General features: G+C 46.5%; 1 protein-coding gene across 1 annotated transcript in view; it reads right to left on the reverse strand.

Annotated features, from left to right (window-relative positions):
* Window positions 1-1,054: 1,054 nt before the first annotated feature.
* The window catches only part of KCTD3 (potassium channel tetramerization domain containing 3), a 103,169-nt gene continuing 87,252 nt past the window's right edge, over window positions 1,055-16,971 (reverse strand). The window contains exons 15-18 of the mRNA XM_069768496.1: window positions 13,474-13,570; window positions 10,867-11,051; window positions 10,652-10,790; window positions 1,055-3,449 (exon numbers count right to left, since the gene is read on the reverse strand). Coding sequence (XP_069624597.1) covers window positions 2,897-3,449; window positions 10,652-10,790; window positions 10,867-11,051; window positions 13,474-13,570 — 974 coding nt within the window. The 3' untranslated portion in view covers window positions 1,055-2,896. The remainder of the gene's footprint in view (window positions 3,450-10,651; window positions 10,791-10,866; window positions 11,052-13,473; window positions 13,571-16,971) is intronic.

A 16,971-nucleotide genomic window follows, 5' to 3' on the forward strand; every position in this document is an offset into this window, starting at 1 on the left:
CATAATATGCAAATAAATTGTTAAAAAAACAGACAACGTGATTTTCTGGATTTTTTTTTCTCAGTTTGTCTCCCATAGTTGAGGTCTACCTATGATGTAAATTACAGACGCCTCTCATCTTTTTAAGTGGTGGAACTTGCACTATTGCTGACTGACTAAATACTTTTTTGCCCCACTGTACCTGTAAAAGGTGAGTCCCGAATCCCTCTTCACTGACAAGGATCACATCAGGAGCCCTCAGGGTGGGTGAGGGTCACTGGAAACCGGGATCCTTCTTCCCGCACCGTCTCCGGACGGTGCAGAAGGGGGCATCAACCGCTTACAAGAAGGGGGGAGGTCACCGCTGGTGACCACCGTCTTCCTCTCAGCCCTCTCCGAGGAGAGGGGTGAGGAGGGGAAAAGGCAAGGACTGGCCACCAGTAATCACCCTGAAGCACCAGTAAAGGTGACAGGGGATAAAGTCCTGCCTGTGGGTCCGAGAGTGGGCGATGTGGGTGACACCACACTGCTCTCTCGGTAGCATAAGTGTGGGAAAACAGGGTGAGACATTACACCCTGTCAAACTGAAGCTGCAGAACCTGAAAGACAAATGAAAAAGATTAATAAAACACAACAGGTGACCTGAAAAGGAAAAGACGGATCTGGGATCAGATCCAGGTCTGCCTCCTACAGACACTAAGCTTAAACTGAGGTACTTTGTGCTTGTCGGTGGGGTGTACACTGCTGAGGAGGAGCTATCTTCCTTCTTTGCCTAGTGTCAGCCTCCTAGCGATAGCAGCATACACCCATGGTTACCTGTGTCCCCCAATGGAGCAATAAAGAAAGTTTTTTTTATATTTTATCTACTGCACGCCAAATTTTACTCTTGTTACAGAAGACACATGATTACACTGTGTATCCCCTGATGAAACCAGCAAATTGGCGAAACACTGGAGGAGTGGATTGTAAACGCACATTGTCTACCCTGATCCGTCTCCATTATAGATATACATTTCTCTTGTTGGAATATCATTTCTTTGTAATAACTCCTGGGAAAATAAACAAGATCACAATATAGGAAATAATCATTTACAGCTTTTATATCTCATACTGGATTGTTACAGAGTGAGCACAAACACATCACAAATTGTAAAATATGCTCATATATTCTATTAGATAAAGGTTTTGTTAAAAAAAAAAAAAATTCTCATTGGTCAATTTTATTTTCCAGCTCCGTTATTTCTGAAACATTAATACTGTGCGAATAAACTGCATAACAAGACATTGGATGCATTGAAGACGGGGGTGTGTGAAAACACCGGAGTGCAATGTTACTGTAGAAGCCACGCTGCTGAACTAGAAAAGTACTATGTCGCGTCTCGTGCAAATATTGCTATATACTTCTATTAAAAAAAATAATTAAATAATTTCGATAAATGCCTATGTGTGGCCAGTGTGTCCGATAGCAGGATAAATATATATATATATAGAGAGAGAGATCAATAAATTATTCATTAGCCTAAGTATGTATATATATATATATATATATATATATATATATATATATATGTTTCTGCATATAAAAAGTTACACTGCTGCAGAAAAGCAGCTCAGCCCCAATCAGAATAATGCCATGCTCCAACAGCAAGGAGAGACCCATCCACATGGTAGTCGTCTCTAATAAAATGTAGCATCGTGTAGAAAATGGGATGCAAGGGGATATTCACATGACGAAGATCTGTTGCAGAAATTTCTGTGACTGGAAATCTAACGATCATCTCAATGGAGTCGATTTGGCAGGAAGCACATGGGTTTGCAAGCCCTATTAGGATGAGTGAAACCGTGGCAGAAATTTAGAAGAGGAATGTCCAGAAATCCTGCACCAAAGCAGGTAACCCATAAAGTCAACTAATCCTCACTAGAGCTGAGCGAAACTATCCTTGGTCCAGCGGTCACGTCGGTACTCCGAGGAAGCCAGATGAGAGCCCTGCGAATGTCCTGCTACCTGCTGCAATTTTGATTGTTTCTTTTGAATGCACTGAGGTGTCGTAGGGCCTACTAATCCAAAAAGGTGACCTAAATGCTGGGAGTTAGTAGGACTTTTGAAGGGTCCTGGTCTGGCAGTCATGGAGAACCAACCCTTTTAATACAGGACAAGGGTCATGCAAATCGTTTTCTCAACTCTAATCCCTACAGCTTCAGCCCTTCCCGGTGGTGCTGCTGATCATGGGACCCCTATGTATGATGTCCATATGCTTTAGAAGTTATTGTCTCAGCTAAGACACCCCCCTTTGAAATGTGGCAGCCAGTGATACGTTTCTTACCCCAGCACCCCTGATTTTGTCAGGGGACGCCAAAGCCAGCTAGGCCTTGACATTTACTGTTCCGGTACTCCAGATCAGGTGTTGCTTAAGTTCTGACTCATACACAGGGGTCCTGATTGGGAACAATGGTTATGGACAGAGCTTTTCTTGTTGTGGGTCTGTCAGGTTTCCTACGGGATAGGACAGAGTTCTTCTCAGCCAATCAGCCGAGAAATAAATAGTGTTCTATCTTGCAAAGAAAAGCTTGTGAGTCCTGCTAATTAGTGTCAGACTAATTGACAGCTGGCAAATGCTGTGCGTAGAAGAAAGCAGGACTCCTGGGTTTCATATCCGTATTCCCATCTTTCACACCTATGGCATATCCACAGGACAATCCCTTTTAAGAAAACCTTGAAACTGCAAAGAACATTATGATCAAGTTGTTGCAACCATTAATTGGACCCCAACATTGCCGATTTTGGTACTCATGGTTTCCAATGAGTCGTGGCTGCAGAAGATTTGTCTCAAGAGCAGCCTCAACTCGGGGTCAACGCTGAGTGCTGTGTCGCACCCAATTAGCGCAGCATGATTAGATTGGTGAGGATTAAATCATCTTATATTGCATAGTCCTGGCAGGAAGAGTCACTTTTTTTACGGCGCGGTGAAGTGGAGGACTTGGTAGGAGATGGCGAGGCAGTACCAGAGGATTCATTTCCGCCATCACCGGGTGATGAACTTAAGTGAGGTACTTGAGAAACATTTCGTCTGCTGTGAAACGCTCCTTCAAATCCACTTTTCTTCTTAGATTCAGTCTTGGGTTCGCATTCTTCTTCCACAATCCTCCGCCTGACATCGGTGATCTCGGGATGGCGACTGCTCTCCTCGGTGGCTTCCGAACACTTGGTTAGCTTTTGACCTGGTGCTGTGGGTTTCTTCTCGAGTTTGCTGCTCTCATGATCGCTTGGTCGTGTCTCATTTTTGGCAAGCAAATTCCCGTTTTCAGAGTTAACTCTTTCGATGTTATTCTTAAAGCTGAAGGTCTGAAAATCCCGGTAGCTGTGGAAGCTTTCGGTGCGCCGCGCTCGGGCCAGCAAGGGGCTCTCACGGTAAGACCTTAGCGAGCCGTAAGTTGCTGCTTCATGGATCGTCTCGTGATGAAGTTGTAAACTATTAACAGTAAAAGTATAACGTCATTATAGAAATCTAGAGAAGGACAAAAATACAGCAAATAAAGCCAGCATTACCGCAGAAGGCATCGCTCCGGATGTATTGGCCTCACAGAATAAGTCTCTCTCAACAGTACTTTTTGTATGAAGGGTTCCCCAAAATATTGGCTGATTGTAGGGTGTTCTACTGTTATCGGCCTTAATCTGTCGGGGAAATTTGCTCAATTTGCCAGGAGCATCACCACAGGAAATGTTACATGTGGCCTACTGATATCATGTTATGAGCAGATAAGTCTTTCAGAGCAGGAGATATTCTTTGTAGCTGCTTTGCACGTCTCTATCAATTTTCTAAACAGTGTAACGAAATATGGGTTTTCTATACCTATCGTTATGTGGATGGGATATGGACAGATTTTTTGTCCAAATTCTACCCCACCCCCCACCCCTGATCAGCTGACTAAAGGGTCTGCAGAGCTTTGGGGAGCGCCACATCCTTCAGTGTTTACCAGGGACAGCTCTGTACTTTTAGTAACGGGCCGTCCCCGGTATTACAGCTCTGTCCTATTAACCTATATGAAACGGAGCTCCAGGGAGCTGTAAGACCAGGCCCAGATCCGACCCAAAGTACTGAGCTGTGCCCAGTAAACAATTAAAGGGATACAACTGAAGTGATGCTGCTTAGTGGGAAAGCCAAGAATGGGACTCCCACCAATCTGACATTCATGGTATATCAAATTAAAGGGCTTGTCCGATGCAAATATGTTACCATCTAGCCACAGGAGGTGGCAACCTATTAATCGGTATGGGGCCAACTGATAGTACCTGCAACGATCAGCAGAACAGAACACAAAGCCCTGTTATAATGGAGCTGCGGTGTGTATGCCCGACCCCACTACATTCACCGACTATGCGGCTTCTGATTCTAACTCCATTCAATCCCTATGCGCCTTCCGACCCTCACTCCATTCACGGCCTATGCGGCTTCCAATCGCCACTCCATTCACGGCCTAGGTGGCTTCTGACCCCCACTCCATTCACAGCCTACGTGGCTTCCAACCCTCAATTCATTCATTCGATAAGTAGCTTCTGACCCCCACTCAGTTCTTTCCCTATGGGGCTGCCGACCCCACTCCATTCATTCCTGATGCGGTTTCAGACCCCTACTCCATTTCCTATGTGGCTGCCAACCCCCACTGCATTCTTTCCCAATGCGGCTGCCCACCTCCATACCATTCATTACCTACGCAGCTGCTGACCCCCCTCTGTTCCTTCTCTATGTGGCTTCTGAGCACCATGCTTTTTTTTCCCCACGTAGCCCCATAAAGAAAAAATGGAGATGTGGTCAACCATCTGACCTATAGCTCCATTCTAAGGTGGATAAAAGTGGCCACAGTTCTGCCGATCGGTGGCGGTACTAGCAGTTAATAAGTTAGCATCTATCCTATAGAGAGATGATAACTTGTTTTCACTGGACAAAATATTTAAACATAAAAAATGTCAAGTTTCCCCAGAGTGAAAAGTAATTCTTGCAATAAGTCTGTTTTCAAGTAACCCTTCCAACAAGTGTAACAAAAGAATGTACAAAGCAGTGATAACTTTAACCCCTTCATGACCCAGCCTATTTTGACCTTAAAGACCTTGCCGTTTTTTGCAATTCTGACCAGTGTCCCTTCATGAGGTAATAACTCAGGAACGCTTCAATGGATCCTAGCGGTTCTGAGATTGTTTTTTCGTGACATATTGGGCTTCATGTTAGTGGTAAATTTAGGTCAATAAATTCTGTGTTTATTTGTGATAAAAACGGAAATTTGGCGAAAATTTTGAAAATTTCGCAATTTTCACATTTTGAATTTTTATTCTGTTAAACCAGAGAGTTATGTGACACAAAATAGTTAATAAATAACATTTCCCACACGTCTACTTTACATCAGCACAATTTTGGAAACAAAATTTTTTTTTGCTAGGAAGTTATAAGGGTTAAAATTTGACCAGCGATTTCTCATTTTTACAACGAAATTTACAAAACCATTTTTTTTAGGGACCACCTCACATTTGAAGTCAGTTTGAGGGGTCTATATGGCTGAAAATACCCAAAAGTGACACCATTCTAAAAACTGCACCCCTCAAGGTGCACAAAACCACATTCAAGAAGTTTATTAACCCTTCAGGTGCTTCACAGCAGCAGAAGCAACATGGAAGGAAAAAATGAACATTTAACTTTTTAGTCACAAAAATGATTTTTCAGCAACAATTTTTTTATTTTCCCAATGGTAAAAGGAGAAACTGAACCACGTACGTTGTTGTCCAATTTGTCCTGAGTACGCTGATACCTCATATGTGGGGGTAAACCACTGTTTGGGCGCACGGCAGGGCTTGGAAGGGAAGGAGCGCCATTTGACTTTTTGAATGAAAAATTGGCTGCACTCTTTAGCGGACACCATGTCACATTTGGAGAGCCCCCGTGTGCCTAAAAATTGGAGCTCCCCCACAAGTGACCCCATTTTGGAAACTAGACGCCCCAAGGAACTTATCTAGATGCATAGTGAGCCCTTTAAACCCCCAGGTGCTTCACAAATTGATCCGTAAAAATGAAAAAGTACTTTTTTTTCACAAAAAAATTCTTTTAGCTTCAATTTTTTCATTTTCACATGGACAACAGGATAAAATGGATCCTAAAATTTGTTTGGCAATTTCTCCTGAGTACACCGATACTTCACATGTGGGGGTAAACCACTGTTTGGGCACATGGTAAGGCTCGGAAGGGAAGGAGCGCCATTTGACTTTTTGAATGAAAAATTATCTCCATCGTTAGCGGACACCATGTCGCGTTTGGAGAGACCCTGTGTGCTTAAACATTGGAGCTCCCCCACAAGTGACCCCATTTTGGAAACTGGACCCCCCAAGGAACTTATCTAGATGCCTAGTGAGCACTTTAAACCCTCAGGTGCTTCACAAATTGATCCGTAAAAATGAAAAAGTACTTTTTTTTCACAAAAAATTTATTTTCGCCTCAATTTTTTCATTTTCACATGGGCAATAGGATAAAATGGATCCTAAAATTTGTTGAGCAATTTCTCCCGAGTACGCCGATACCTCATATGTGGGGGTAAACCACTGTTTGGGCACACGGCAGGGCTCGGAAGGGAAGGCGCGCCTTTTAACTTTTTGAATGGAAAATTAGCTCCAATTGTTAGCGGACACCATGTCGCATTTGGAGAGCCCCTGTGTGCCTATGCAATGGAGCTCCCCCACAAGTGACCCCATTTTGGAAACTAGACCCCCCAAGGAACTTATCTAGATGCATACTGAGCACTTTAAACCCCCAGGTGCTTCACAGAAGTTTATAATGCAGAGCCATGAAAATAAAAAATAATTTTTCTTTTCTCAAAAATGATTTTTTAGCCTGGAATTTCCTATTTTGCCAATGGTAATAGGAGAAATTGGACCACAAATGTTGTTGTCCAGTTTGTCCTGAGTATGCAGATACCCCATATGTGGGGGTAAACCACTGTTTGGGCGCACGGCAGGGCTCAGAAGGGAAGGCACGCCATTTGGCTTTTTAAATGGAAAATTATCTCCAATCATTAGCGGACACCATGTCGCGTTTGGAGAGCCCCTGTGTGCCTAAACATTGGAGATCCCCCACAAATTACCCCATTTTGGAAACTAGACCCCCAAAGGAACTAATCTAGATGTGTAGTGAGCACTTTGAACCCTCAAGTGCTTCACAGAAGTTTATAACGCAGAGCCATGAAAATAAAAAAAAAAAATTATTTTCTCAAAAATGAATTTTAGCCCGCAATTTTTTATTTTCCCAAGGGTAACAGGAGAAATTTGACCCCAAAAGTTGTTGTCCAGTTTCTCCTGAGTACGCTGATACCCCATATGTGGGGGTAAACCACTGTTTAGGCACATGCTGGGGCTCGGAAGTGAAGTAGTGACGTTTTGAAATGCAGACTTTGATGGAATGCTCTGTGGGCGTCACGTTGCGTTTGCAGAGCCCCTGATGTGGCTAAACAGTAGAAACCCCCCACAAGTGACCCCATTTTGGAAACTAGACCCCGAAAGGAACTTATCTAGATGTGAGGTGAGCACTTTGAACCCCCAAGTGCTTCACAGAAGTTCATAACACAGAGCAGTGAAAATAATAAATACGTTTTCTTTCCTCAAAAATAATTTTTTAGCCCAGAATTTTTTATTTTCCCAAGGGTTACAGGAGAAATTGGACCACAAAAGTTGTTGTCCAGTTTCTCCTGAGTACGCTGATACCCCATGTGTGGGGGTAAACCACTGTTTGGGCACACGTGGGGGCTCAGAAGGGAAGTAGTGACTTTTGAAATGCAGACTTTGATGGAATGGTCTGCGGGCGTCACATTGCGTTTGCAGAGCCCCTGGTGTGCCTAAACAGTAGAAACCCCCCACAAGTGACCCCATTTTGGAAACTAGACCCCCAAAGGAACTTATCTAGATGTGTGGTGAGCACTTTCAACCCCCAAGTGCTTTACAGAAGTTTATAACGCAGAGCCGTGAAAATAATAAATACGTTTTCTTTCCTCAAAAATAATTTTTTAGCCCAGAATTTTTTATTTTCCCAAGGGTTACAGGAGAAATTGGACCACAAAAGTTGTTGTCCAGTTTCTCCTGAGTACGCTGATGCCCCATGTGTGGGGGTAAACCACTGTTTGGGCACACGTGGGGGCTCAGAAGGGAAGTAGTGACTTTTGAAATGCAGACTTTGATGGAATGGTCTGCGGGCGTCACGTTGCGTTTGCAGAGCCCCTGGTGTGCCTAAACAGTAGAAACCTCCCACAAGTGACCCCATTTTGGAAACTAGACCCCCCAAGGAACTTATCTAGATATGTGGTGAGCACTTTGAACCCCCAAGTGCTTCACAGACGTTTACAACGCAGAGCCGTGAAAATAAAAAATCATTTTTCTTTCCTCAAAAATGATGTTTTAGCAAGCAATTTTTTATTTTCTCAAGGGTAACAGGAGAAATTGGACTCCAGTAATTGTTGCGCAGTTTGTCCTGAGTATGCTGGTACCCCATATGTGGGGGTAAACCACTGTTTGGGCACACGTCGGGGTTCGGAAGTGAGGGAGCACCATTTGAATTTTTGAATACAAGATTGGCTGGAATCAATGGTGGCGCCATGTTGCGTTTGGAGACCCCCTGAAGTGCCTAAACAGTGGAAACCCCTCAATTCTACCTCCAACACACCCCTAACCCTTATCCCAACTGTAGCCGTAACCCTAATCACAACCCTAACCCCAACACACCCCTAACCACAACCCTAACCCCAACACACCCCTAACCCTAACCACAACCCTAATTCCAACCCAACTCTAAGGCTATGTGCCAACGTTGCGGATTCGTATGAGATTTTTCAGCATCATTTTTGAAAAATCCGCGGGTAAAAGGCACTGCGTTTTACCTGTGGATTTACCGTGGATTTCCAGTGTTTTTTGTGCGGATTTCACCTGTGGATTCCTATTGAGGAACAGGTGTAAAACGCTGCGGAATCCGCACAAAGAATTGGCATGCTGCGGAAAATACAACGCAGCGTTCCCGCGCGGTATTTTCTGCACCATGGGCACAGCGGATTTGGTTTTCCATATGTTTACATGGTACTGTAAACCTGATGGAACACTGCTGCGGATCCGCAGCGGCCAATCCGCACCGTGTGCACATAGCCTAATTCTAAAGGTATGTGCACACGCTGCGGAAAACGCTGCGGATCCGCAGCAGTTTCCCATGAGTTTACAGTTCAATGTGAACCTATGGGAACCAAAAATCGCTGTACACATGCTGCGGAAAAACTGCACGGAAACGCAGCGGTTTACATTCCGCAGCATGTCACTTCTTTCTGCGGATTCCGCAGCGGTTTTACAACTGCTCCAATAGAAAATCGCAGTTGTAAAACCGCAGTGAAATGCGCAGAAAAACCGCGGTAAATCCACGATAAATCGGCAGCGGTTTAGCACTGTGGATTTTTCAAATCCGCTGCGGTAAAATCCGCATAGGACCAGAATACGTGTGCACATACCGAAACCCTAACCCTAGCCCTAACCCTAGCCCTAACCCTACCCCTAACCCTACCCCTAACCCTAACCCTACCCTTAACCCTAACCCTACCCCTAACCCTACCCCTAACCCTAACCCTACCCCTAACCCTACCCCTAACCCTAACCCTAGTTCTTACCCCAACCTTAGTGAAAAAAAAAAAAATTCTTTATTTTTTTTATTGTCCCTATCTATGGGGGTGACAAAGGGGGGGGGTCATTTACTATTTTTTTATTTTGATCACTGAGATATAACCTATCTCAGTGATCAAAATTCACTCTGGAACGAATCTGCCGGCCGACAGATTCGGCGGGCGCACTGCACATGCGCCCGCCATTTTGGAAGATGGCGGCGCCCAGGAATGAAGACGGACGGACCTCGGGCGGCCAGGTAAGTATAAGGGGGGGGGAGATCAGGGCACGGGGGGGGCGTCGGAGCACGGGGGGGTGGATCGGATCATGGGGGGGGGGTGGATCGGAACACGGGAGGGAGGATTGGAGCACGGGGAAGGATTGGAGCACGGGGTGAGGGATCGCTGTGCGGGGGGGGGGTGGATCGGAGCACGGGGGGGTCGCTGTGTGCGGGGGGGGATCGGAGTGCGGGGGGGTTTGATTGGAGCGCGGGGGGTGTGATTGGTGCACGGGGAAGCGGACAGGAGGACGGGGGAGCGGAGCACAGGACGGAGGGGAGCGGACCACAGATCGGGGGGCTGGGGGGGCGATCGGAGGAGTGGGGTGGGGGCACATTAGTATTTCCAGCCATAGCCGATGATATTGCAGCATCGGCCATGGCTGGATTGTAATATTTCACCAGTTTTTTAGGTGAAATATTACAAATCGCTCTGATTGGCTGTTGAAAGTGAAACTGCCAATCAGAGCGATCGTAGCCACGAGGGGGTGAAGCCACCCCCCCTGGGCTAAACTACCACTCCCCCTGTCCCTGCAGATCGGGTGAAATGGGAGTTAACCCTTTCACCCGGCCTGCAGGGACGCGATCTTTCCATGACGCATATGCTGCGTCATGGGTCGGAATGGCACCGACTTTCATGACGCAGCGTATGCGTCAAAGGTCGGGAAGGGGTTAAAAACAAAATAAAAATTACATTTCTGCTTTTATTAAAAAATATAAAGCAATAATACCTGGAGCTGGAATCGCGCAGGCGACTTTGGTAAACTACAGAGGTGGCGGGGCTAATATTTGGGGTGGCACAGCGGGAAGCGCTCAGGTCACACTGGTCTAATAACGTTAGCAGCTCTTCTTCAGTCGGGCCTCCAACATCTGAAAAGAAACAAGAAAAAAATGAAGTGATGCTGGTAATCGATTCCAGTCCTTTTCTGCCTTTTCTGCTCTGTACCTTTCTCTTCGGTCTTTGTCACCATATCCATTGCGGTAGTCAGGTCCCACATTTGAATACTTCCGTTCGAGTGTCCAGTGAAAAGATAGCGTCGGGGTCTGGAGCCCATCCGGCTAGATCCTTCACATTCGCGGACAGTAAAACACGTGATGGTCGTGCAGTCGACTGCTTGGATTTCACAGATTCTGCACAAGGAAACGTGTAATTTAAAGTTTAATATTTTGCCCGACTAATGAAGAAAACCATAAGGGAATCTGTGCATGGTTCATTGGTGATGATCTTCCATTGTGCCTGATTGTATATTTTTATGGCCAGCAAGGTGGCTTAAGCCTGGAGTCTTGGAATAGAGTACAACCCAAGAAAGTATCCGGGTGAAGTGTGTACGTTCCCTCCATGCATGGCTTTACTCTGGATTATATATATATATATATATATATATATATATATATATATATATATATATATTTTTGAGAGTTTAATGGAACCAACAAATGTAATAATGTAATGCTCCAGACTCTCAACTAGCTCAAAGGTAGGTCAGGTTTATAGGTTCTCTAATCAGCCAAACTGTTTTCAGCTGTGCTAACATACTTGCACAAGGGTTTTCAAGGGCAGGGGTGTCAAACTGCATTACTCGAGGGCTGCAAACAGGTCATGTTTTCAGGATTTCCATGTACTGCACAGGTGATAATTTAATCACATACACAAATAATGAGTTGGTGATTAAATTATCACCTGTGCAGTACAAGGAAATCCTGAAAACATGACCTGTTTGCAGCCCTCGAGGAATGCAGTTTGACACCCCTGTTCAAGGGTATTCTAACCATCCATTAGCCTTCTTACACAGTTAGCAAACACAAAGTACTATAAGAACACTGGAGTGATGGTTGTTGGAAATATGCCTCTATACACCTATGAAGATGTTGCATTACAAACCAGACTTTTGCAGCTATAATAGTCATTTACCACATTAACAATGTATAGAGTGTATTTCTGAATCATTTAATGTTAGCTTCATTGGAAAAAACTGTGCTTTTCTTTGAAAAATAAGGAAATTTCTAAGTGACACTAAACTTTTGAACAATCGTATATAGAGACACACATACACTTTTTTAATGTACCGTATATACTCGAGTACAAGCTGAGTCTTTCAGCCCTTTTTTTGGGCTGAAAGTCCCCCTCCCGGCTTATACTCGAGTCATACTCAGGGGTCGGCAGGGGAGGGGGAGCTGTCTTATTATACTCACCTACTCCTGGCGTGGTCCCTGCAGGTCCCTGCTTCCCGGCGCCCAAGCTTCTTCCTGTACTGAGCGGTCACATGGTACCGCTCATTACAGTAATGAATATGCGGCTCCACCTCCCATAGGGGTGGAGCCGCATATTCATTACTGTAATGAGCGGTAACGGTGACCGCTCAGTACAAGAAGAAGCTGCGGCGCCAGGGAAGCAGGGACTGAACAGTGCCAGGAGCAGGTAAGTATAACGGGGAGGGGGAGCGCTGCGCGATATTCATCTCCCCGTTTCGGGCGCCGCTCCGTCTTCAGCGTCCTCTGCAGTGACGCTCAGGTCAGAGGGCGCGGTGACGTAGTTAGTGCACGCCCTCTGCCTGAACGTCAGTGCAGAAGACGCTGAAGATGGAGCGACGCCGGAACGAAGTCAGGTGAATATTGAAAGTGCCAGGGGCCTGAGCGACGGAGAGGCGAGTATGTGATTTTTTTTTATCGCAGCAACAGCAAATGGGACAAGGGTCTGTATGGAGCATCTTATGGGGCCATAACGTTTGTGCAGCACTATGTGGGGCAAGTGTCTGTATGGGGCCATATTCAATGTTTGTGCAGCACTATATGGGGCAAGTGTCTGTATGGAGCATCTTATGGGGCCATAATCAACGTTTGTGCAGTACTATTTGGGGCAAGTGTCTGTATGGAGCCATAATCAACGTTTGTGCAGCACTATATGGGGCAAGTGTCTGTATGGGGCCATATTCAAGGTTTGTGCAGCACTATATGGGGCAAGTGTCTGTATGGAGCCATAATCAACGTTTGTGCAGCACTATATGGGGCAAGTGTCTGTATGGGGCCATATTCAATGTTTGTGCAGCACTATATGGGGCAAGTGTCTGTATGGAGCATCTTATGGGGCCATAATCAACGTTTGTGCAGTACTATTTGGGGCAAGTGTCTGTATGGAGCATCTATGGGGCCATAACGTTTGTGCAGCACTATATGGGGCAAGTGTCTGTATGGGGCCATAACATTTGTGCAGAACTATATGGGGCAAGTGTCTGTATGGGGCCATAACGTTTGTGCAGCACTATATGGGGCAAGTGTCTGTATGGGGCCATAACGTTTGTGCAGCACTATATGGGGAAAGTGTCTGTATGGAGCATCTTATGGGGCCATAACGATTGAGCAGCAATATATGGGGCAAATATCTTTATGGAGCATCTTATGGGGCCATAATTAACATTTGTGGAGCATTATATGGGGCAAGTAGTGGACAACCTATTCTTTGTCAATAGGCCTTCAGATTATCAATTTTCAATTTTTGTCCAGAAAAAAAAAAAAAGAAAAATCAATAAAAAACTTTACTTATGCATTCAGTTACCTTTTCCCAGTTGAAGAAAGCCTGACAAACAACTTATTAGTAATAGGAACCACCTTCTGGATAAACACTTGCTGGTCGTCTCGTTCTCCAAAAGGTCCTTGGAAGAAATTTTTACAAATGCGTTCACTTACTGAGGTTTTAGACAATTAGTTTACTTGCTTTTATAGGATTGCCAGGAGCTCCGGCTTTAGTGTCCATGCAATGAGTTTTATAGAATCCACCTTCACGGGGACCTAATAAATGCAGGATTACCAGATTGTTCATACTATGGGATGGCCATAAGAGCAGACACAGAACTTAAAGGTGTATTCCCATCTCCACGATCCTATCCCAATATGTAGTAGATATAATAATAGCAAATACCTCGAATTAGAAATGTAGTATAGTTTTTCTGATTCGCTATGTCTCTTTCCTCATGTGCAGGCATTGCAGGACTTTAAGTATCCATGGTTGCATCCACTCAAAGTGACAGCTAGCTGCTAGTGGTTGTAACCATGGGATACCCTTAAGGTCCTGCAATGCCTGCACATGAGGAAAGAGACCTAGTGCAACAGAAAAACTATACTATATTTCTAATTGGAGTTATTTGCTAATATTATTATTATTACATATTAGATAGAACTCCATTACCATAACCGCTATGGAACTCCCAGAGGTTGAGCCACCACTTATTAAAATCATGGCATATGCCAGCAATAAGATTCATCTCTTTTTATGAAATTATGTCATCGTTATATTTCAATTTCTCCTTCGCCTCATTGGGGGCCACAGCCCGTGGGTGTAGCTGCTGCTGCCACTAGGAGGCTGACACTAAGTGATACAAAGAAAGTTCTCTCCTCCCCTGCAGTATACACCCTCCTGCTGTCTCTTAGCTCCTCCCCTGCAGTATACGCCCTCCTGCTGTCTCTTAGCTCCTCCCCTGCAGTATACACCCTCCTGCTGGCTCTCAGCTCCTCCCCTGCAGTATACACCCTCCTGCTGGCTCTCAGCTCCTCCCCTGCAGTATACACCCTCCTGCTGGCTCTCAGCTCCTCCCCTGCAGTATACACCCTCCTGCCGGCTCTCAGCTCCTCCCCTGCAGTATACACCCTCCTGCCGGCTCTCAGCTCCTCCCCTGCAGTATACACCCTCCTGCTGGCTCTCAGCTCCTCCCCTGCAGTATACACCCTCCTGCTGGCTCTCAGCTCCTCCCCTGCAGTATACACCCTCCTGCTGGCTCTCAGCTCCTCCCCTGCAGTATACACCCTCCTGCTGGCTCTCAGCTCCTCCCCTGCAGTATACACCCTCCTGCTGGCTCTCAGCTCCTCCCCTGCAGTATACACCCTCCTGCTGGCTCTCAGCTCCTCCCCTGCAGTATATACCCTACTGCTGGCTCTCAGCTCCTCCCCTGCAGTATACACCCTCCTGATGGCTCTCAGCTCCTCCCCTGCAGTATACACCCTCCTGCCGGCTCTCAGCTCCTCCCCTGCAGTGTACACCCTCCTGCTGGCTCTCAGCTCCTCCCCTGCAGTATACAGCCTCCTGCTGGCTCTCAGCTCCTCCCCTGCAGTATACACCCTCCTGCTGGCTCTCAGCTCCTCCCCTGCAGTATACAGCCTCCTGCTGGCTCTCAGCTCCTCCCCTGCAGTATACACCCTCCTGCTGGCTCTCAGCTCCTCCCCTGCAGTATACACCCTCCTGCTGGCTCTCAGCTCCTCCCCTGCAGTATACACCCTCCTGCTGGCTCTCAGCTCCTCCCCTGCAGTATACAGCCTCCTGCTGGCTCTCAGCTCCTCCCCTGCAGTATACACCCTCCTGCTGGCTCTCAGCTCCTCCCCTGCAGTATACACCCTCCTGCCGGCTCTCAGCTCCTCCCCTGCAGTGTACACCCTCCTGCTGGCTCTCAGCTCCTCCCCTGCAGTATACACCCTCCTGCTGGCTCTCAGCTCCTCCCCTGCAGTATACACCCTCCTGCTGGCTCTCAGCTAACCAGTTCTTGCTTAGTGTCTGTAGGAGGCACCTGGGTCTGGTTCAGACCCCAACGTTTTTATTTTATTTTTTACTTTTCTGTAAATTTTTATTTTTTAATCAACGGAGTGAAGGGGGTGACGAATCCTTTCAAGGTTCCGATCTTCCCCAAATCATCAACAGGCGAGCACGCGGAGTATACCTCCTTGTATCTCTCCTGCAACGTGGGAAGCCATGCCTGAGCTCACTTCAGGGGCGACGGTTCCTTCGGATCCGGATCTCCCCACACCAGCAGCAGGCGACCACATGGAGTGTTGCCTCCATGTATCCTCTCCTGGAGCCAGGCCTAATGCCGGACAACTGGCCCTGTCCACCCGGGGACTGAACTCCGTGGATGTGCAGAGGCCCCTCTCTATGGCGTCCGAGCAGCCCCCACTGTCCCACCACTGTGAAAGCGGATGGCACAAGGAGACGGACGGTTCCTCTACACCTCCCTAACAAAGGGGTGATGGATTGAGGTTTATCCCTACACCGTCCACGCTGCACAGAACAGCGCTGAAACCCACATCCGCGGCGGCTCCATGCCGGGACGTGCACCGATGGTGAGTGGATCCAGCTTCAGTGGGATATCCACATGCTGACAGGCAGCCTCAGCCACTTCCCTGTGGCCCACCTCTCTGAAGTAACGCTCTGGCCGGCTGCAAAAAAAATTTAGCCCCCGGCTTTGGCCGATGTGTAGGCCGCATCCCGGAAGCCGCGCCCGCACTATGGCACGCTAAGGCGGCTCTGCCTGCTTTTCTGGCGCTTCTCGCCTGGCAACAACGCCCCTCACTTCTACCGCTGGCGTCGCCCACTGGCTACAGAAATTTAGGCCCCGGCTTGGGCCTACTCAACATCGTGTCCGTGGCTCCGCGCCCCCTACCCCCCCCCGAATTGGCACTTCTCGCTCTCTGCGAGATTTTATCAACTCTAACTCCCGGTGGCCTTCTTGGTCCACCCGGCTGGCTCACACACGGGCGACAGTTTTTGCATTAAAGGGGCACATCGACTCTACATCAGTACTCGTGTAAGTAAGCACCTGACCTAAAGCCACACGACCAGTATTCCCTTGTCTTAAAGGCACACGACCAGTATTCCCTGGTCTTATAGGCACATGACCAGTATTGCCTGGTCTTAAAGGTGCATGACCAGTATTCCCTGGTCTTATAGGCACATGACCAGTAGGTCTTAAAGGTGCATGACCAGTATTCCCTGGTCTTATAGGCGCATGACAAGTATTCCCTGGTCCTAAAGGGAAGGTGCCATCAAAAAAAAAAAAAAAATTCTGAAATTGTAAAAAATGTAAAGAATGATTACATTTTCTTAAAAAATATTATCATTTGTTTATAATTTAGTAAAATATGAAAAATAATTTGAAAAGTTTTGGAATTTCCACTTTTAAACACTAGGGGGAGCAGCTGCTGAAATTTCAGAAAAACCTAGTGTACAACTAGCTCACATTACAGCACTGCAGTAATTATGGGCGGAGTCTGCTGACGTGTGTGATGTCTC

Source organism: Ranitomeya imitator, chromosome 5 (genome assembly GCF_032444005.1).
Source record: "Ranitomeya imitator isolate aRanImi1 chromosome 5, aRanImi1.pri, whole genome shotgun sequence".
Taxonomy (NCBI): domain Eukaryota; kingdom Metazoa; phylum Chordata; class Amphibia; order Anura; family Dendrobatidae; genus Ranitomeya; species Ranitomeya imitator.